This window comes from Pezoporus wallicus, unplaced genomic scaffold, assembly GCF_028554395.1.
Source record: "Pezoporus wallicus isolate ANWC-B61680 ecotype Strahan unplaced genomic scaffold, APGP_CSIRO_Pwel_v1 contig_13850, whole genome shotgun sequence".
Classification (NCBI taxonomy): Eukaryota; Metazoa; Chordata; class Aves; order Psittaciformes; family Psittacidae; genus Pezoporus; species Pezoporus wallicus.
Window position 1 is genome coordinate 70,056 of NW_026635243.1, and position 20,182 is coordinate 90,237.

A 20,182-nucleotide genomic window follows, 5' to 3' on the forward strand; every position below is an offset into this window, starting at 1 on the left:
CATTTTACCTGGCAGCAGTTACCTGCTCCTTGTACCCACCCCAGGATTCAAAAGGCAGCAAAGCTCCCACCGGAATCAGTTTTGCTCGGCCTAAAGCAACATCTTCAGGTAAAACACACACATGGGGCTCTTCTCAACTCTATACAGCCCTGACCAGGCGCACAGCATCTTCCAGTGGCCATCGGAGTTCCACACAGCGTGAACAGCACACACAGCATCGAGTTCCGACCGCGGACCTCATCCCTGGGCCAGGCGTCGCCATTAGGATAACACAGATGGGATCCTAAGGACACAAATGCTTCCTGAAACAAGACCTCATGTTCAAGTACTCCAAACTACCAAATGCTGATGAAGCTTTAATTTGAGTGTCAATTGGTTGTGAAGGGGAGGCTGGAGAATTGTGTTCGTGTGCACTTGAGACTCCAATGTCTGTACTGGTCTCACCCCTTTATTCTGAAGCTGGGAAATGAAGCTTGCATGGGAAGGCCAGGCAAAATACTCAGGCCTTGCATGTGCTCTTCAAGCATGAGGAGACTCACCCACATGTACCTCTGAAACAACATGATTCTGCATGAACTGGCGAGGCTGAATGTAATAGCACCTCAAGGAGCCTCTGCCCTTGCTCAGAGCAAACACCATGCGCTCTGTCACGGTACCACCATGTTTGCTGAAATGGCTGCTTTGGCCAGCAGATGAGGGGCAGGTTTTGATGCGTGGAGGACCCGTCTTCACTGCCAGCACTTGGCTGATACCCAACCCAAACAGAGACAGGAGCCACTGCAGGAGAAGGCAGGAAAGGGAAGCTCCGGGTCTCTTGGTCAACAACAGGTAAGGAGAACAACACTCAGAGAAGGAGCCCTACAGGGAAGACAAAAGGTGGGAGGAGGAGTAGACTAATGAGCATAAACCCCATGGACACTAAGGACAGGGGAAGGTGGAGATGCGAGGGGCACCCAACCTGTACCTTTAACAACATGGAAGATGGAATGAGACTAAACTTTGTCATTAATTTGCCAGGGAACAGGTGTAAAAACCACCAGGAATGTGCTTCAGGCCAATCTAGTGCTTTTCTTGTCTGCTTTAACACTGTTATTGAGTCGTATTACACAATAATAGCGTGTTGGTTTAAGGTGATTTTCCCAACATTTAGAATACTGTGGTTTTAAGGAACATCTTCCTCTTCATCTTCTAAACTGAGAATACCAGAGGGAAATCTGCTGCTCTCTTGAAGTCAGCGGGAAGTTTGCTTGCATAAGGAGAACTGGTTAGGACATCATTTCACAGCTTGTACAAAGTTCTCCAGCATGTTAGAGCTCATCTTTTTCATTATTCTTCTTCAGGAAAGAAGCGAGGATATTGAGGCTTTTCTGCAGCTCCTCCTTTTTCCCATCACTCATTTTGTTCTTCTCTATCAGTTTGGTGATTCGGACCACTTCATTAGCAGCAAACTCTTCTCCCTGCTCCAGTATCTTGCTCATGATTTTCAAGTATTGCTCAGCTGACTTCTTCTCGCTTTCTTTTGCCTTTTCTAAGCTCTCCTGCCCCTTTTTGAGGAGGGACTGGCGCTCTGACTTCTCAGTGGTGCTCACAAACTTGCTGGCCAGCATGTCATACTCCTTCAGGCAGCCTGGCATCCCCAGGTAGATGCCGTTACTCTTCAGCCAGCGCTGAATAGCTCCAGCCTTGATTTGGCCACTGTAAGGTAAGGGATTGTCAAAGTCACCATCCTGGAACAAGTGAAAAATAGGGAACTTCTCCTTATCCAGCTTGTACTTTTCTCCCAGCTCAGTGTTCAGTTTATCACCATAATCTGTCATGGGAAAACGAAACACAGAAAAGCAGAGTGTGTTAAAAGGAAAAGTTAAATCAGGATTCTCTTCTACACAGATAAATATTTGTCTCCAGGTTCAACATGTCCTAATGACCTTTTTGCTAAGAAATGCCACACACTGAAACAAAATCACTTCTGCAAGGCAAACCATCAATAGGTTTTCCAAATACAAGATTCTAATGGTGCTTTGCTGTGACTTTGATATCATAAGACACTGGCAGGACCTCTGTGTACAAACACCATCCTTCTTATAGGAATTAATAGTCATTTTTCAACTTGTATTGCTCTATCCATTGATATTATTTGATTTTACAGTTAAACAGACTTTTTGCCTGATCTGTGTGCAGAGAGCATACACTTACACATTTTAGTTCTGACAGCATGCCAAGTTACAAGATGTTTGCTCATCTTACTTAAATTACATTTATTTTTGAGGACAGAAAACGTAACTTAAGAAATTTCAACTATGTTACTTAGCTAAATACATGTGTGTTGAGAAATGTCAGTGGGTGTGGGTGAAACCTCCAGTCTGACAGTTCCTATGAGCTTAAATTCTGCATTCTCCCTACAAAGCAAGAGTGAGAAAGGTGATAGTGATCCAATCCTCACTCTTTTTCTCTTAAAGCCAACTGCAAGAACTGAAGTTACACTAGTCACAGTGCACTAAGGACTTTCTTTGCTTCACCAGCAATAGAGGGATGAATTAACCAGATTACATATGCTTTGCTTGACCAGGCCTGTGGCTAAAGCATGATTCTTGCAAAGTCTCTTCCCTGGAAATAGACAGAAAGGTTTCTCTCAGCAAAGACAGAAAAACACAAAGGCAGGAAGTGCTAGGCATGAGGAGGAGGGCATCCAGTTTAGCGGCGTGGGCTGACTTGCTCCATTAAGCAGCCGGAAGGAGATCAGCAGCACACCCACACTAGTGGCAGGAGGCAGAGCTCAGCCACCAGGCAGAGCAGGGACCAGGCCTCTTGTTTCACACTGTCAGGATTACCTCGGAGCCTCTTTCCACCAGAAATCACAGTGTTCTTTCCCCCACACCAACCCACACTGCGCTAAACAGCCCAGAGTTCCTCACCTGATATTCCCACTTCAGCCACCAGAAGATCCCCACTGGAGCCTGAGCTCTCTGCCAGCTTTTTAAACTCATCCTGTTTCTCGCCATAAGGATATTGAGTGTCGAACTTCACAAGGACAAACTTATGCTTTGGAATTACCTAAAGAAAAGCAAAGCACAAAACTTTAGCATTTGGGGTTTGAGCAATCCACAAGACATATAAAGCTGCTGTCACTTGTCCTCCTGTGCAGCGAGGAGCTGCAGAGGAAGAATGGAAATTTGCTAATTATGGCTTTTCAAAACTGACTCACTGCAGTGTGGAGGAAAGACTGAGCTTCGGCTCTATGTGCTCCTACACCAGATGACATAGATGGTGCGTGGTAGGTTTGGGGGATCTGATAAGGCCTTTAATCACACATGATTTCCTTACTGTAAAGCTGATTAGCACCTTGAAGGGAAGTCAGCTCAACAGTTTCCAGGGGGACATTAAGAGGAGAGAGGCTGAACCCAAAGGCATTCTGAGGTGTCCCAGTATGAGAGCTGCAGCTCTTGGGGGGCACAGTGAGGGAATGGAGGTGCTGCTGGTGCTGATCTGGTTCCATCAATAGAGAATTCCTCTTTTAATTCATTCCTCTTGACTCATCCTGTTGCTTTTGAATTTTGCTCTGCCCAGATGATGTCCTTTCAAATGAGCTCAGAAGTGGAATCTGTGCCTGCTTTGGGATGTTTTTTGTCCTGCCTTGCAAAATCTTTTGTCTAACAAACAGGGTCCGATTGCAACACTGTCCCCACCTACAAAGTGTGCTACGAGCACTGCTCAGGCATAGGCAGAGCAGCTGACTGCAACAGTGAACAGGATCCTTCAGTCCTGGGCCTGCTGCTCACTATATTTGCCATCCTGGTAAGGGGTGAATGTGGCAAGTATCACACTTTGATATTTCTGCTGGTCTCTGCAGGTCCCTCTTGCAGTGTTCTGCCAATCACTTCAAATTGTTGCAGAAAAGCTGGAAGCTCCTAAAGGTTCACGAATTGTATCATAGAATGGTTTGGGTTGGAAGGGACCTTAAAGCTCATCTTCCTGCACAGGGATCAACTTCTTCCTGATGTCTAATCTTAATCTCCCTTGTCAGATTAAAGCCATTCCCCCTTGTCATTCTCAACCTGTCTCCAGAGCAGAGCGCTCCAGCCTCTAGACTCACTCGCATGTGACACGAAACACTTGCCCATGCCCGAGCAGCCAGGCCGGCCGCACGCAGCCTCTTCATCTCTCCCGGTGCAGCACATGCTGCAACGCCACCACACCAGGATTCCTGGTCTCAGGTGTCTGCCTCATGCTGGGCCTGCGACACCGTAGATCAAAATCCCGCCGTGCTCCGGCAAGACCCCTTCATTTCAGTGCACAAAAACCTGCGAGGCTCCAGTGTGGCAGCAGCCTGTTGCTTTGTTTCACGAACAGGAGTAAAACCGGCCCGGGCAATGAGTGCTCACGGCCCGGGCACGGTCCTGCCCCGGCTCCACCAGAGCAGGACCGGCGGGCGGCGGCTGTCCGCTCGCAGGCAGGGCGCGGGGGGCCCCGCACCGGCGCTGGGCCGCGGAGCCGCCGGCCGGGCCGGTTCCGCTCGCCCCGGGCCGCAGCGCTGCCCAGCTCCACTTGGACCGCACTGATTGGCTGTCCGCCGCGGCTACCGCTCCCCTATTGGCTGTGGCGCGGCGCGCCCGCCGCCCCGGCCATTCCGCGGGCCCCGCGCCGGTAGCGGCACCAACGGGGAAGGGGGGGGGGCGGCTCCGGGGCCCGCTCCGCGCCCCGGCCCGCTCCCGGCCGGCGGGGCTGGCCCCCCTGCTGCTTTGAACCAGGGGTGCACATGGCCTCTGCGCCCCGGGGCCGGCCTCCTAGCCGTCCTCCCCCTCCCCTCCCCAGCGCTCCGGCAGACCCTGCAGCGCCCGCCGGGCGGGCCCGTACCTTGTAGAAGGTGATGGAGTCGAGAGGCACGGAGCCCTTGGTGTGCAGCGCGCTGCCGCCGGGCAGCGCCAGGCCGAGCAGGCAGAGGAGCAGGGAGCCGGCGGCGGCCGCCGCAGCCATGGCGGAGAGCGGAGGGAGCGGGGCTGCTGGGGACACGTGACCGCGCTGAGCCCGGCGCCGCCGGGGGCTTGCCCCGCCCCGCGGCCGACCGGGGCAACCGGGTACGCGGGTATCGGGCGGCTTCCAGCTGCAAAACAGGAGCGATGGAGGCAGGAGCGGGGGCAGAAGGGAGGAGCTGGCTCTGCAGGAGCCTGCAGCGCTTGGGGCCATACAGGAAGAGGGGAGAGCAGCGCGGGTGTCTGTATTGATTCACGGCAGCAGGGCACCCGCTGCATGGCACGGCCGCAGCCCTCTCAAGCCCATGTTATCGTTCTAGTAGAGATTTCTGTTGCACCGCCCCCCTTACCTTCCTTACAACTCAAAGCTAGGCTGAAGTGCAAGCAAGCACTGCCCAAAACCGGAGGAGCACATCAACATGATCACCTGTCAAAGGACACACCGGAGCTCCAGCCTCTGCAAACATCATTCTGCAGCCAGTCCGCAGGTAAAAAGCAACGGGCGTATTTCCCCTTTCTCTCCTCCCTCGCTGTAGGCAACTTGATTTTTTGCTTGCCCAGCCCGGGATTATCTAGCTTCAGCACAAAGCCACAAAACACAAGTGAGCACGTCAGTAACTGCCAGACCATGCAGACAGGAAAATGAAAGAGGCATCAATACTGATTTGTAACGAAACTGACTTTTATATAAATTATAAACCCATCCAGTTTAAAGCAGATCAGTTGCAGTTGTGTCACTTAAGTCCGTAGAAGGCTGAGGCAAACATATCTCCTACACTCATAAATTAACAATGAATAATCCAGGAAGAGAAAGGTCAGGTAAGGCTGCAGATACAACAACAAGAAGAAAAAAAAAACCCTCTAAGGTTACTAGCAGTTAAAGTCACGATTATCAATGATTGCAAAATATAAATGCAATTTTTGAACAGTTAAAAAGTACAAAAATGATGGGCAACACAAACAGGCATTGTAGGGTTTGTCCCGTGTGTAGACAAAGCAGAACAGGAGACTTCTGACCTTTATCTACATCACACACCGATTTTAAGCAGTTGAGGAAATCAGTAAAAGGATCGTAGCTCATGATCCCAGTAGTATAAAAGCAGTATTTTTCAGTCTGTAAACAGTAGTCTTGGTAGCTTCTTCTAGGTATGGTTTCAATTTATCACCTCCCCCCCCCAAAAGAATAAAACCAGAAACACGCAAAAACAAGTCCCAAGAGTGGAAAAGGGGGAGCAGCAGCAATGGGTTACAGCTTCAATTTCTTATCCTGTCCCTGTGGGACATATTCTGGAGGGGAAATGCTCTTCTGTAAGAAATATATAATATATTTAACTGTACACAATACATAGGGGGAGAGAAAGTCTCCCACAACCAAGCCCCAGTCAGTCAGTATGGAGTCATTATTGTACACCATTTCCTCCTATGGAGAAACTACAGCTTGTAAAGAGATGGCATCTGGGTTTATAAAACACCACGTAATCAAAAACCTATTTTTTTGACAAGCTGATTGTTTGCCAGTATCTGGAACAGGGAACAGGGCAGTAGCCAACACTGTGACAGTGAGTACTGCCCCTGAGCTGGCACAGGGCTGGCTGATCTGTGCCACAGGAAGCAAGAGCCAGCCATGGATCCATCTCCACTCAGCCTCTGCTTCAGATGACACACGTCCCCCCTGTTCTAGCAGTTTCAATTCTGCTTTTAAGGGAGCTGATGCAGAAACCCTTTTTGAAAAGCAAGTTCTGCTTTCAGGCACATGGCAGGGTTTTAAAAGCCTGTTTATATTAACCTTACACTCGACTTATTTTCACCCTTGCTTACTGACACAACTGGTCGAGTTCAACCTGTTGTAGCAGCAGTGGAAAGAAACTCCAGCATGACCCAGGCCTCTGGATGAGAGCGCTGCATCCACTTTGCATTCAATGCTGGTATTTGAAGCACTGCCATGGGAGAGGGACGGAAGGGGGCACCATCAGTCTCCTGGAAGGAGAAGGGGCAGAGGATGGATTTCTGGCTCAGTGCTTCTCTCTGAACTGCATCAGCTCAGGAACAGGACTGCTTTCACTTACCCTACACATTTGAAAGCATCAACTTCAGTAATCAATCTTGCTTTAATTTAAGAAGCATACTCTTCTTTCTTTCAAAAAAGGTATTTCTATACAACATGTAAGAGTTCCCTTGGTTCTTTTTTTTTTTTTTCCTTCTTCCCAAGGAAAAGTATTACTATAAAACAGACTTAATACATTTTGGTATTCCTCCAGCCCAGAGCACTTACCAGACATTGCAGTTAAACCATCCGGACATCTACTACAATTCTAACAGCCTGCAGACATTCTTCTTTCCCTTTCAGGATGGGGAAAAGCAAAACTAAACCCAGCAAGAGCAGCTCTGTCAAATTAGTATTTTTTTCTTTTTTTTTTATACAGGGGATTTATTTAAAAAAATACTCTCCTCAACATTCTAACATCACTAATAAAACAGAGAGAGATGACAAAGGCAGGATTGTCAGCTCTTAAAACTTTAAATATAGACCTCAGATACTAGCTGCTTTAAAACAGAAATGAGGAATCTGTAAAGTCTGACCTGCCCCTGTATTGCAGGTTCACATAATCTCCTTTTTGCCTACAATTTAGGCTGCATTACTCCTTTAAAACGAAGAAAACCCCTGGCAGAAATGCAGATGCAGTGGGAGCAGATGATGCGACTGCACTTTCTAACAGAACACCTAATGAGCAAGTACTCAAATCATCAAAGATCAACTGCAAAAAGCAAGCAAACAGTTACAGAAAGTATTCTCAGCCTCATACCACAGCGGAAGCAAAAGTTACCTCTGCCAACTTAAACCCAATTCAGTTGCTATTAAAATATTGACGTCTTAAAGTTTCAGTAATCTAAATACACTTTGTAAAAGTCATGATGATTGCCTTGACATTGAACCGACATGGAACCAGGCCACAGCGTCAGACTTCACTGCAGCCATTATATACAAGGTCTCTGGTTTTGTCTTGGTTGCTGAAACACCAATTCACATCTCTCTCTCAAGCTTAGTGGCCAGGTTCGCTCCTCAGCAGGTTTGCAGTTACTCCAAACATGGAAACAACCCACGTACACACCACCACTGCCACCTCTCCCCTCCAGCAGCTCTCTCCTTAGAGGAACCTGCCTGCCACCAGGCCCGGCTCACTCCCACCCTTGCTGGCTGGCTGTACACTGAGAGTGTTCCTCCAGCACAGCCTCACCTCCCCTGTGGGATCACCACACTGAATTCATCCAGTAGGACCCAGTGGCTTGAGGACACAATTGCTCCAAAACAGGCTCATTTCACTGGAGGTGGCCGAATGCATCTACAAATTCTGCATTTCTAAGGCAAAGACCATACAAAAATTATAAACACTGTATGGTGATGAAAATACAACTCCTTTGAGATATATGCTTTACACTGGATTTCTATTGCTGCTTCTAAAGACCATCTCCAGTTGTTTCTAGAGATTGGAAGGGAAGAAAGTGAATTTTCTCCTGTTGCAATATGCTTATGAACATGTATAAAAAGTGGTCAAACCCCCATAAGGGTCCCTGCTTCTCATTTATGTACAATAATTTAAATCACCTCAATACATCTGTAATACCTAAAAAAAATTGATTTATGATTTGAAGTCCTTCATGCATTATGAGGAAGTTCTGGATTAAAGTGATGGTATATTGGATGTTGCTTCTGTCTGGGACTCTGGTGTCACCCCCCTGTGGAGTCTGTCAAGGATGCAGTTCTCAAATCTTTAGTTTTTTAATGGTATCGAGTCTCTTTTTCAGCAGCTCTCCAATTTCCTGAACTGAGTGATGGTAACTGCTCTGCACTTTCCCTTGCACAGTCTTTGTAAACTTTTTTTCTTCCTGCAAAAGGCAAAAGAGAAATTGTTCACCCCACAGCAACTGCTTAAATCCTCCCTTTACCTTTCCCCCACCATCTCAAGTGCTAATAAATTCATGAAGCCCACAGTGTAAGTTTACAAAGGGAATGTCGTCGGCACAGAATAAGCAGCACCAGCTCAGCAGTAGTAACTCCTGAAAATACTGGTGCTGCCCAGACAGGGGTGGTAACACATTAACATTTCTTCCTAACTGCTGAAAACATCCTTGTGCAAAATATTTGTGGCTGACACACAGAGAGCAAACCCTGAGGCTAAAGCATGTAACAGCCATAAGCACTGCTCCATCAAGGGGTGACCTGATACCAGGATGTCTTCTGCAGACACAGATAATGCCTGGGAGCCACCACCCAAGTAAACCAACCCCATGTCAGAAAACCTAACACCAGTGGCAGGGTTCAACTGGCCCATCACCAGCATCACCACAATTTAATCCTAATATCTGAATCCGAGGACTTCTTCAAAAGCATGTTTTAGCTCTAAACACACAGAGCTTCAAACCCAGCTTCAAATCTGAGCAGAGCTACAGACACTGTGTTCATCAGGATTTACTGTCACAATGTCAAACACCAGGACAAATGTTCTGAGCAAACACAGGAGAAGCTGCAGACTCCCCCAGATGCTTCTGCTCAAATCCACGTGCTAAGTCATTTCTTCCACATCTGCCTCGTGCAGTAGCGTGGTGCCAATCAAAGGGAAGAAGAGGAATTTGCTGAGTCAGTGAGGAACCAGGGAAATTAGAGATACGTGATTAAAGTGTGTTATCTTTAAAGTGAATCTTGACTTTAAAGTGAAGATTCTTTGATGGTATTAAGAAAACATACCACATAGTTTTTATTCATATTTGCATTAAATACAGGAAGGCATTTCTCTGCTTTCTATCAGTTTTTGCAGTTTCTTTTATATATGTGTGTGTGTATATATAAATATATATATATCTGAGATACTTCTACATCAGCCTCATACAGCAATAAGGGACATTTTAAATCCTGTGCTATGAAATAAACAGGCCAATTCAAGTGAAAAAGATACCAGCTGGCTAACGCAGGTTCTGTGGGCAGATGTGCAGCTCTGAAACAGATGGGTGTAGCATTTAAATCCTTCCCAATTCAAAGCCTCCAGATCTCCCTTCTAGACAAACCCAAACACCAGTGCCCTGCACGCTGAATTTCCCATTTGAGGTAAATATCCCGGAGACCTGGTTTTGTGTTCTCCCACCCCACAAACCAACGCTGGCAAGGACACAATTCCCCTCTCAAACATTTCACCTGGAATCTGCAATCCTGCTTTGAGAAGGAACAATGACTCCTCACTCCCCCATGTATCAGATGATGCCCATTCCACCACTGTGCTACGTTGCACCTTGTATCTCCACCCGCCCTTCCAGAGCACCATCAACAAAACCCCAATTCTATGCTTTCCATCACTTTGAGGCTTTTTAGCTGGACTCTGTCACTATTTCAAAGATATTTTTAGCGTCTCACCCACTGTTTTAAACAAATACATTCCTAGTAAACATCAAACTGTTAGAAAGTATCATTAAGAGTTAAACTTTGCGATAGGCAAGTTATCTGACTGCCATGGCTTAAAAATTCCCAGGCTTCCTCATTAAGCCCGTGTTTCACATGTCTAAATGCAGCATGAGGTTTGTCATATGTAGCACCTATCACTCCTGCCTTTGGTTTTCCCTATATAGCTAAGGGCAGGGGAGGAGCTGCCACTTGTTCTTCCATAAAGATCAAGAAACTGTTTCCAGGGAAGTGACTAATCAGCAGTAGGTGAATCTCAAATGCTTCCGGAAATGTTATTTGCATCCATTCTGCTAAAACACAGATAACAGAATAACTCATATCCCAGAGAACAAAATAATGTTAAAGTTTTAAATTTTTCTTCACTATTATACCACACAAAATGAAAGGATTTTAGAATCCCTGTGTTTAGACCTCGTTTTCTGAGATCATTCTGTACAGTGAGCTGGAGCTGATCAGATGGGACAAAGTCACTGTGTCACCATGAAAACAAATCCTAACTCGGCACTCTAAACCTCAGCTTTCCAGCAGTCCATCCCTAACCTCTGGTTAAGAGCAATTAATTCAATCATAACAGTTTTTTTATTATTTTTCCTCTCTTTTCTTCCTTCCAGTAAATCATTTTTGTGAAAAACAGCTTTCAACAAAGCCACCCTGTAAGCGTGTACATACAGGTCATTATCAGTCACACACAAACACCACCACAAGCTCTTACCTGTAAAAGCAGAGTGTCCTTGAGGGACAGCTCTTCAAGTTTTAGTGCAGCCAGAATGATTTCAAGCCCTTTGATGTGATCTATAACATTGGAAGTTAACGTCTGTAGCTCAGTAACGTAATCCAGGAAATGTGTAAATACAGGTGGCTATAAAAACAAATACACATCTTTAGTTTATAAACATGTATTAATGCCCATTCCAATGATGATTCTATATGACAACTTTATCATTCTACTCCTTCCCCCAGTGCTAAGCTATAACCCACCTACCCAGACAAGTTTACTATACTGCATTCAAGGCAGGAAGGCCTCTGATGCTCTAAACTCTGCTTCCTATTAAAAAGCATCTCTGACATCAGAGACGTGGCACATCACCATTTAAAAGAGAAAAGGAGTTACAGAAATGAGTAATTTCTCTCAGCAGCCTCCACAAGGCAAAGTTTATGGAAAACACTTTATTAACATGTTATCTGTCCTGATTTTTCTTTCAGTATAGCTATGCCATTGGATTGGGGTGGGGGAGAACAGAAAGGAAGACGGTCTCTACCATGGCTAAACTGCTTTCTTTTTTTTTCTTCTTCTTTTTCTGCAGGTTGGATTTAAAAGGTCGGAGGACACTGTCACAGTAACTCGATACCCACAGGGTGATGGAGATCGTCTGGAAAAAAGGTACAAATGTTACACGCTGCATTTATAACCTTGTTTCAATGTTCCTACTGGTAGGACATGCAATAAAACCCTCTGCTTTCATGAGTGACTGAGATCAAAGAAATTTCACTGTGTTTTAGTCCCAACATTTCTCCCCTAAAGCATTCCAAAGAAAAAAATACCTCAACAAAGAAGACCAGGTTTTCTAACAGGCTTGGGTGAGTTTTCAAGGTGCCATCTCTGACTTCAATCAAATCACCTTTACATTTATTGAACAAGTCTGAAGAGGAAAAAAAAGCAATATTAAGAACACACAGATCAACCTGAGTGCGTTTTCTGCACAAAAAGTATCTCAGTGTAGTGTGCAAAGCTGTTAGAGGACTGATAAATTCAGCCAAAGCCTCTCAGGAAGGTCCAGCTCTCAAGTTTTCTCTGAATTGTATTTCATTACAAACAGTATCTCCACACCATTTATTAGCACACCTGGATCAAGTACCAGGGGGACATCAGCTGTTAAGCCTAGGTTGCAGGGCAAGCGAAATGATAGGACATATTCTGTGGCATGCAACAGCTTGGTGACCAGTCAAGCCAAGGGGATTCTCAGCCTTGTTCTCAAGTATCATTCAAAGGGGTGTGCAGCTGCATCAACACACACACTCCATCATATAACTGCAGCACACTCAGCAGCACATCCTCAGAGCACAATGAAGCACTACCTTAGCTACCAGTGGTTATTCTCAAGTTACCATTTACCTGTCAGTCGTTCTACTAAAGACTTGAAACTATTCCCTATCCTCTCCTGGATTTCTGCTGAATCTTCTGGGAAAAGAAAAAGAAAAAGTTATAAGCTACAAGTCTGTATTTTCTGCTTCCAGAAAACCAGGAGGCATTTAAATATAGTGTTAGCAGTCAAAAGCAAATGCAACTGCTTTCACAGAGGATCCAGTATTACACCAACATGTATGTACTGTACAAAAATGAAGACTTGCATAAACATTAAATCAAGGCACCATCTCCCAGGCAACTTAGTGTCAGTCAAAAAATTAACAGTCTGGGTCCACATCATCCAGTGCCTGGCAGTGTTCAAACTAAACAGAGACACGTCTCGCTTGCTCCCTCCCACCATACACCATGACAATCTGGTTCAGCCCCTGCCCTTCAAACACTTACCTAAGCCATTGGTATCTAGTTCATAAATATCACTAACAAGATAAAACAAGCTAGTCTGGCACTGACAGCTGCCATTGCTGAAGAAGCCAGCCATTCGGGTAGGAGGAGGGCCAAGGACAGGATACTAGGCAAGAAGCAAAGAAAAAGATAAAGGTGTTGCAGCTTTTCCTTATCCAGAACACAGTGTTTTGTCTCTGGCACATCTCTCAGTCAGATTCATACACTACAAACTCAAGGTCACTTAAGTGCATTCTGCAGCCTGCTGGACGTTACAAGATGCATTCAGTTTCTCTGCTTGCATTCACGTTCACTTAATATTTGGGGATAGCTTTTTCCTTAACGGGTACCTGAATTTTTTGTTCTAGAAACTTCTTCCCTGAATCCACTGCCGCTTCCAGCTGCTGGAGCAGGGATCGGATTGTATCAATCTTGGATGAGACGCCGTTCTCTGCAGTCTTTTCAGAGTTCTTTGGTTGAATAGTGTGACTAAGAGTTGGGAGTCCGCTTACTAGCCTTAAAGTTAAAGACCGGATTCGCAACCACATGGTTTCTTCCTCCAGTGAGAGTTTCTTATGTTCTTCAGAAATGTTCCTAGAGAAAGGCACCAAATGTTTTCAGGCAAATGCTTCAACTGTGCAAAGCAGCTAGCTTCACTCAGGCACAAAAGCCTTCCCAAAGTTATTTAACATTGTATGAAGAGGAAAGAGTGGGCAGAAATTCAGAGAACTGTATTAATATGTCAAAAGGCAGCACTGCTGGAAATGATGAGTGATGCTTGGTAAGTGTGCAGGTAGACAGCCCAGGGAACATTCCAATACAGCAGCTCCCCTCAAAGGATTTTCTTTGCCATGTGTAAGGAAAAGGTATGACTCTAGAGCTGAGGGTGTTTCTACTCACCTGTCTTTTGGATCCCAGTTAAACAAGACTGTGAGATCTCTATTGTCACGCAGATCTTTCCAAGGAATGTCATCCTCCTCTGGGCTCAGGCTCATGGACTTTATACTTTCTTCTAAACTGGTTGATCTGCACGTAAGAACAAGTGACATGAGATCAAACATTGGATCACTGGAAACAGCTCACTAGCAGAGCACATTCTCTACACTGTTCAATTCTTCTGATGTCAGAAGTGTTACACATACATGGTACGAGCAAGGACACCAAAGGGGAGAGCAAAGTAGATGCAGAAAGAGGCAGCACACCCTTCGAGCTGCAAGTGCAACTCACCAAGTGATCTACTTAGGCACAAATCTCCCAGTTTTTCCAGGTTCAAGGTGCTGCACTTACATGTTTGCTTCAAGTAAGAGGTCCAAGAGCATCCTCTCTGTGCGAACTTGTGCGAAGTGAAGGGAAGAGTTCAGCCTGTTTCGAAATGCAATGAACTCCGGGATCTTCTCAAACGCACCGTACTTGTAGGCTTGAATGATATATTCTGAGGTCTGGAAGAGAACACACATTGTCCCTGTATTAGTGACTTGCATACATCCAGAACAACCAGAGTTCAACAAGGCCACTGCCAAGAAACTGCATTTCTGTGGTTGTCATTACCCCAGAGGCACAGAATCTGGCACTTCTGCTTGTCCAAGTCACCCCAGCAGTTTTGCTACTTTGAGAACACCCAAATACTCTACCAGGCAGGTGGTTTAACAACCAGACCAGCACTAAGGTACATCACATTGCTATCACCACTGAGACCGATAAATGCTTAGAGGGAAGAGATGATTTTGGAAGGCTTTTTTTAGCTCTCTCTCTCTCTGCGTTATTCAGATGATTAAATCATTCTTTCATTGTGAGAAGTACTTCCAGGCAAAATAAATACACCCCAGATTTTCTAGCACTGACCTGGATGTGCATCACATGTTACCACAACATAGATTAAAAAGAACTACTCACACATTTGGTTTTTTGTTTCTCTTTTTTATTAAGATTTTTCAGTACAGCATCACAAGGTAACATCACGCAGTGTGTACGCATTACAATACAACCTAAACACCAAAGGAAACTGTCAGGGTCCATGGGACAGTTTGCTTCCCCTCTGATGAACTGCAGCAACACAAGGCACACAGCTAGTATTTCACATCAGCCCAGTGATGTGAAGCAGACAAGCACTAGGTTTTAATGGAACTTTCTCCCTGTAGAGACAGAGTGAACTATTCATGCTCCCAATCAAGACAGACAGCTGCATTTCTTACATCAGAATTACTCCACAACTGAGAAATTCCGGCAAGTATTTCCTTCTGAGCAAGACTATGAAATGCACTGAGAAGCACAAAAAAAGGCCTTTGCTCAACTCAACTTTATATAGTATTAATAGACCCAACCTATCCGGAAGGCTCTGAGACAGCAGAAGCTAGCACTCACAGATGAAAGCCACCTTTTTTCCTTCCCTCCAAAATCAGGAATGGCCTTTAGGTCTGCTCTATCTTCTTCTTTCCCCTAAGAAATTTGGTCATTTGCACTGTATGGAAAAAATATGCCAAATAGTCAGCAACGTACCCTGTGATAAACAGCCTTGCAGAGTTCATTGTCAGGCTGAGGGCTGCGCTATGGGTGCTAAGTCAACTGCATCCACGTGGTTTTTAAATCCCCATGGGACACGTTGGTGCTCTGTGTGCCTGCAGTATCTGGAGAAATTAAAGACGGACGGACACAAGAAAATTAGAGAGATTACTTGTGATTCTGCATAGTTAGAGGACTATCTCGAGAAAGAGAAAGTTGCCTTTTTAGTTTTGCTTAAATATAGCAATACTGCCTTCTCTCTCCTCCCTGTCCTTGGCATCCTCTCCCAGAGCAGAAATGCTGTCAGGACTGCACAGCATCCTAGATGCCTGTTACTCATGGGACCTACTCTTAAACAGGATTCACTTCAGGCTGCGAAGTTCAGCAAGTCAGAAGGAAAACTGATTTCTCCAAAGCAAACAGTCTGAATCAGGAGCTGTATTTTTATGCCAGAGCACTTGGTTTATACCCCACACTTCCTGTTGTAGGCAGAGTCCCACGCACAGTGTGCTGCAGGACACGTTCTCTATGCTGCAGCAGACATTTCAGCTACCTCCAGCATCAGCCTCAAGAGGAGCAGGCAGTATCTCAAATGATGTCAAAAGGTAACTTCTGAAGGACAGTCTTCCTTTAACATTGCAGTTAGATGCTATTATGGGACTCAAATGGGAAACTGGTATCAGGACCCTGAGTACAAAGGGGCAACCCCAGTAGAACCACAGCAGCACAGAAACTGGTAGCAGATTCTGACCTGGTGATACGTGGGACGTGTTTTATGGTAAAGAACCCCTTTTTCATCTCCACTCTTGTCATATCACCATCCTTGGTGAACAGTACCTTGAACTAAGCCCTCCACTTCCTGCAATTTGCACCTTACAGTGAGCTTAGAGGACACTCGGTATTTGCTAGTTAGTACAGGTTTTGATGCATTTCCCAATTAAAATGATCTTAAGGTGATACTGGAAGCGTCCAAATCACAAGAGATTTGGCTACCCTGGTCTTTTGGTTGCAATACTCTGTCTCCAAGATGAAACATGATGCGAGCCTATTCCAGTCACATCCTTATCTTGCAGCATGAAGTACATAATGCCGATTGCACCCCTTTGCAGTTTCAACCTTTAAAGCTGTAGTAGTGAGGCAGGTCAAACCCCTCAGGATTTCTAGAACACAAATTGAGTAGCAATTTCCTGGCAACAGCACTTGGAACGTGGCTGTCTTCATCTGTGTGCAGCTACTGGAAACAACCAGCTCTTCTCTGCTACAAGCACCATCATTATTCATGCCAAACAGAATACCCTTCTTCCAAGGTAACCACACCTGACATTACTTCAGCTTGCTTTCCAGGAAAAGATGATTTCTTGATGCTTTACAGCGTAGTGCTCCCAAGCAGACAAATCACATCCAGTAGTTTTTTTGGTTCCACTTCTTCCATATGGCACCCAGCAGTCATGCATTTCATTCTGGCAGTAGGTTCCAGATATGCTTTTCATTAATATTCACCAAATAACTTTTTAAAAAGGGGAGTAAAAAGAAAACCCAACAAATATAAAGCCACTACTACTGCAACAGACACGTAGGAGAAAGCTGCCTGGATCCAGGGCTTCACCATAGCACCCAGGAATCCAAAGACTCTCAGCAAGTAGAATGAGCACTTAAAACAATGAGCAAATGAGGAATGCAGACAAGAGTGAGTTCCCATTGTACAATCCACGTGCTCTTCCTGCTCACTATAGTAAAATTTGTCAGACACAGGTAACAGCATCTACCTTCCAGGCACAGACAAATGGCAGCTGGTATCTTGTACATAGGAATAATGTGGACTGCCAACACAGCAAGGGTACTTTTCCTGAGGGATTACTGTGTCAGCATCTTTGACATCTCTACTACTCAGTACAGACAAGTCCTGTGTTTCTATTTATTGCTGGGATAGTGGGACAGCAAGCTGTATGGCTGCAAAGCCTTAAGAGCAACTTTGCTTGTGGCTGACAGGCAGAGTTACAACTGGATTGCACCTTTAGGTCTTACAAAGTAAAGAAAAAGTCATTTTCTTCACCTACCTCTCAATAGCATTCAAACTGTAAAATATAAACATAGAGGATCTAGACCCACTTCTCAGAATGGAACTGCCTTGCAAGTTTTAGGGAGATTGTCTGACATGCATATACTTCCCTGCCACAATTCTGGACTATTTCTGTTCCTATCTGCTCAATTAATTTCCACCAAGCCTCAAAAATGTGTTGTTCTCCTACCTAGCCCATTTTTCATGGATTCCATGGGAATTCTGAAACAAAATCGATATTTTCCCTATGAATGGATCAGGATGTACAGAGTGTAGTTCCCAAATAAGATTACTGACAAGTCCAGTTACTAATCAGCAAGCTGAAGCAGGAGAGATGCCAGGGCTCAGTGTGCATTTTAGGAAGCACCCCATCTCTTTAGAGGAATTCAGCTACTCTCCACTATCTCTTCCATTCCAGTGCTAAGACTCTCATTCAAGACAACTTGCTTTTCATTCACATCACTTTTAGGGGTGAACTGAATAAAACAGGTAGTTCCCACTAGCTCAAGGCCAGGTTTTGCAGTTCAATCCTATCACTTCAAAATAACGCAGTTAGTCATGGGCTCTGCTCTGCCTTCAGTGAAGCTCAGACTTCCAGACTGTTTTCCCCCTCTGAAATCCTCCCACCTTGTTCCTCCTGCTTCCCCTGCCTTTTAAAAGGGATGTGCATTCCCCACTATCCCTGTGTGCCCAAGACGGCCATCACTAGAACATGCAGCTTCAGTGACTGAAACATAAAGGATTCATACGTATGCCACAACCACCTTCACCCACTATCCCTGGCTGCTGTATGCCTTTTCAAAGAGCTGTAACACCAGGACTTATTTGCCACATGACATTTCACTTCAATTATTGCATAAAATCACAATCCATTCATTTAAAAGTCATCAGATCTGTTTTTTTTTGTGAGGAGTATTAAAACCGGCTTTTAGAAATAGCAAGCTAAAGCGAAGCCACATGTAACAGTAAGTTACAAATCCTTGTAACAAGAAACACAAGTTGAGGCAACCTTTACTACAAAGTTGCACATATATTATTCCTCTTTGTTATCTTGTTACCAACCACTACATTTCTGTAAGCCCTTACATGAGGCTTCTGTAAGGCATCTTGACACACTGCTCTGCTAAAGGACACAGGTTTCTTTCAACTTACATCTTTCTGGTTGGAGTGGAAAAACCTGAGTGCAAAATTGCAGGATTGGGATGCAGCAGCGTAGTGGCCCAGTGCCTCTGCATAGCGCGTCAGAAGGTAGCTGCAACACAACACAGCACAAGTCAAACACCAGCGCACACAGCCCTGGGGAAACCTGAACTTCAAACACAGCTCTGCAGAGCCCAGCTTTAATGCACAGTCTGGAGATGTAACAGAGATATTAACGCTCATGTTAAAATTCAGGCTTTGAAAACCAGTATGTGGGGGTTCAGAGTTCCTCCACCCGCCTTAAATGTGCAAGAGCTTGATGTAGATACCCACGCCACACTAAGTAAGGCAAGGCCATTTCATGTGTTTGTTTTCACTAGCATCCCCAAGCTCTGCTGAGCAGTAACACAAGCCGGAACACCAAGCTATGACTGGCATTGAGACATAACATTTCACAAGCTTCTTTCATATACCCCCTAGTTAATACTCTGAAAACCCAAACCAGATTAGAACCACACAGGAAAGATCCTCCACAAGAAGGGGAGTGTATACAGTAGATGTATCTCTCAAAGTTCCAACACACTTTTACAGGACACTGTATGAAAATCTATGATGTGCTAACTTTGGGGAGCAAAGGAAACTGCAGATCTCAGGAGTGATCACTGGAGGGTCACCATCACCAATTATTCTCAGTATATACTACCCACCCGATGGTGTCGTGCTGTATGTGCTTCGCATCAAGGCTGGAATAGAGCTCTGCAACGGGTTCAAATGCACCAAGCCTGCAGTAGATTCGAATGAGCAGCAATTTAAACTGAGCATTAGAAGGACTATGAGATAACCCTTCTTCTAAAAGGGTCAGGCACTGCCACACAGCTGTCTCTTCACCTGGTGACAAAGACAAAACAGGAATGATGAGAGGCACTGAACAGAGCACAATTCACTTTGGCATTGAAGCTTCCTTACGTTACACTCCTCTCATAATGCATTTAAACATGCAGATGGCATTCATCAGCCACACTGCTGCCCTTGAACATAACACACTACAGCTGCTCTCAGAGGGAAAGGTGGAGGAATAACTTCACAGGGAATATCTAGCTCATATCTCTGCAGAGTACAGCCGTCACACATGAGCTCACTACATTAAGGGACCCTCTCTGATGAATCCTGGACTGTTCAGGATTTCTAGCCTATACATACAGAGCACTCCCAAGCATCATGCAAGACAGAAGCACAGAGCCAGGAACTCAGCACTCCACTGGTAGCCTGCCAGGAACCTGACCATGGATTTACTCAGGTTAAAGACTAAATCTTCCTCAGGAAAGAAAAGCATAAATGAAAACTACATTGAAGGATGGGAATACAAACAGTGCCCATGGACAGCCACCACTGGAGACTGACTGTGGGACTGAGAGACTAACAGGCAAAGCAGACATGGAGTACAGGAGTACTCAACACAGGGCAACAGGTCCCAGCAGGAGGTCTAGAAGCAAGGGATCCAAAAGACAAAGTATGTCAGGGAGGGAAAGAAATGCTCT

At 45.2% G+C, this 20,182-nt stretch overlaps 2 protein-coding genes and 1 long non-coding RNA gene across 3 annotated transcripts in view; 1 reads left to right on the top strand and 2 right to left on the bottom strand.

Moving 5' to 3' along the window:
* Positions 1-1,043: 1,043 nt before the first annotated feature.
* ERP29 (endoplasmic reticulum protein 29) lies at positions 1,044-5,042 on the bottom strand. The gene is made up of 3 exons (XM_057412564.1): positions 4,852-5,042; positions 2,913-3,051; positions 1,044-1,810 (listed from the first exon to the last, which is right to left on the bottom strand). The coding sequence occupies exons 1-3, from the start codon at positions 4,969-4,971 to the stop codon at positions 1,308-1,310; spliced, it is 762 nt and encodes a 253-aa protein (XP_057268547.1). The 5' UTR covers positions 4,972-5,042; the 3' UTR covers positions 1,044-1,307.
* A 2,326-nt stretch (positions 5,043-7,368) lies between these two features.
* The window catches only part of NAA25 (N-alpha-acetyltransferase 25, NatB auxiliary subunit), a 28,024-nt gene continuing 15,210 nt past the window's right edge, over positions 7,369-20,182 (bottom strand). The window contains exons 14-24 of the mRNA XM_057412577.1: positions 19,352-19,532; positions 18,657-18,756; positions 14,234-14,385; positions 13,847-13,972; positions 13,297-13,540; positions 12,950-13,073; positions 12,533-12,598; positions 11,962-12,059; positions 11,679-11,789; positions 11,132-11,278; positions 7,369-8,852 (exon numbers count right to left, since the gene is read on the bottom strand). Coding sequence (XP_057268560.1) covers positions 8,730-8,852; positions 11,132-11,278; positions 11,679-11,789; positions 11,962-12,059; positions 12,533-12,598; positions 12,950-13,073; positions 13,297-13,540; positions 13,847-13,972; positions 14,234-14,385; positions 18,657-18,756; positions 19,352-19,532 — 1,472 coding nt within the window. The 3' untranslated portion in view covers positions 7,369-8,729. The remainder of the gene's footprint in view (positions 8,853-11,131; positions 11,279-11,678; positions 11,790-11,961; positions 12,060-12,532; positions 12,599-12,949; positions 13,074-13,296; positions 13,541-13,846; positions 13,973-14,233; positions 14,386-18,656; positions 18,757-19,351; positions 19,533-20,182) is intronic.
* Positions 11,641-14,840, top strand: LOC130600895 (uncharacterized). Its single transcript, XR_008972545.1, has 2 exons — positions 11,641-11,800; positions 14,214-14,840. It is a non-coding gene; the product is annotated as an uncharacterized LOC130600895 (long non-coding RNA).

What these genes read in the sequence shown, in the direction of transcription:
- ERP29 (XM_057412564.1), bottom strand. Translation starts at nt 4,971, where the DNA reads ATGGCTGCGGCGGCCGCCGCCGGCTCCCTGCTCCTCTGCCTGCTCGGC. An exon ending in ACTCCATCACCTTCTACAAG is followed by an intron (nt 3,052 to 4,851) that starts GTACGGGCCCGC and finishes GCTTTTCTTTAG; the next exon opens with GTAATTCCAAAGCATAAGTT. An exon ending in GGCTGAAGTGGGAATATCAG is followed by an intron (nt 1,811 to 2,912) that starts GTGAGGAACTCT and finishes TTCCCATGACAG; the next exon opens with ATTATGGTGATAAACTGAAC.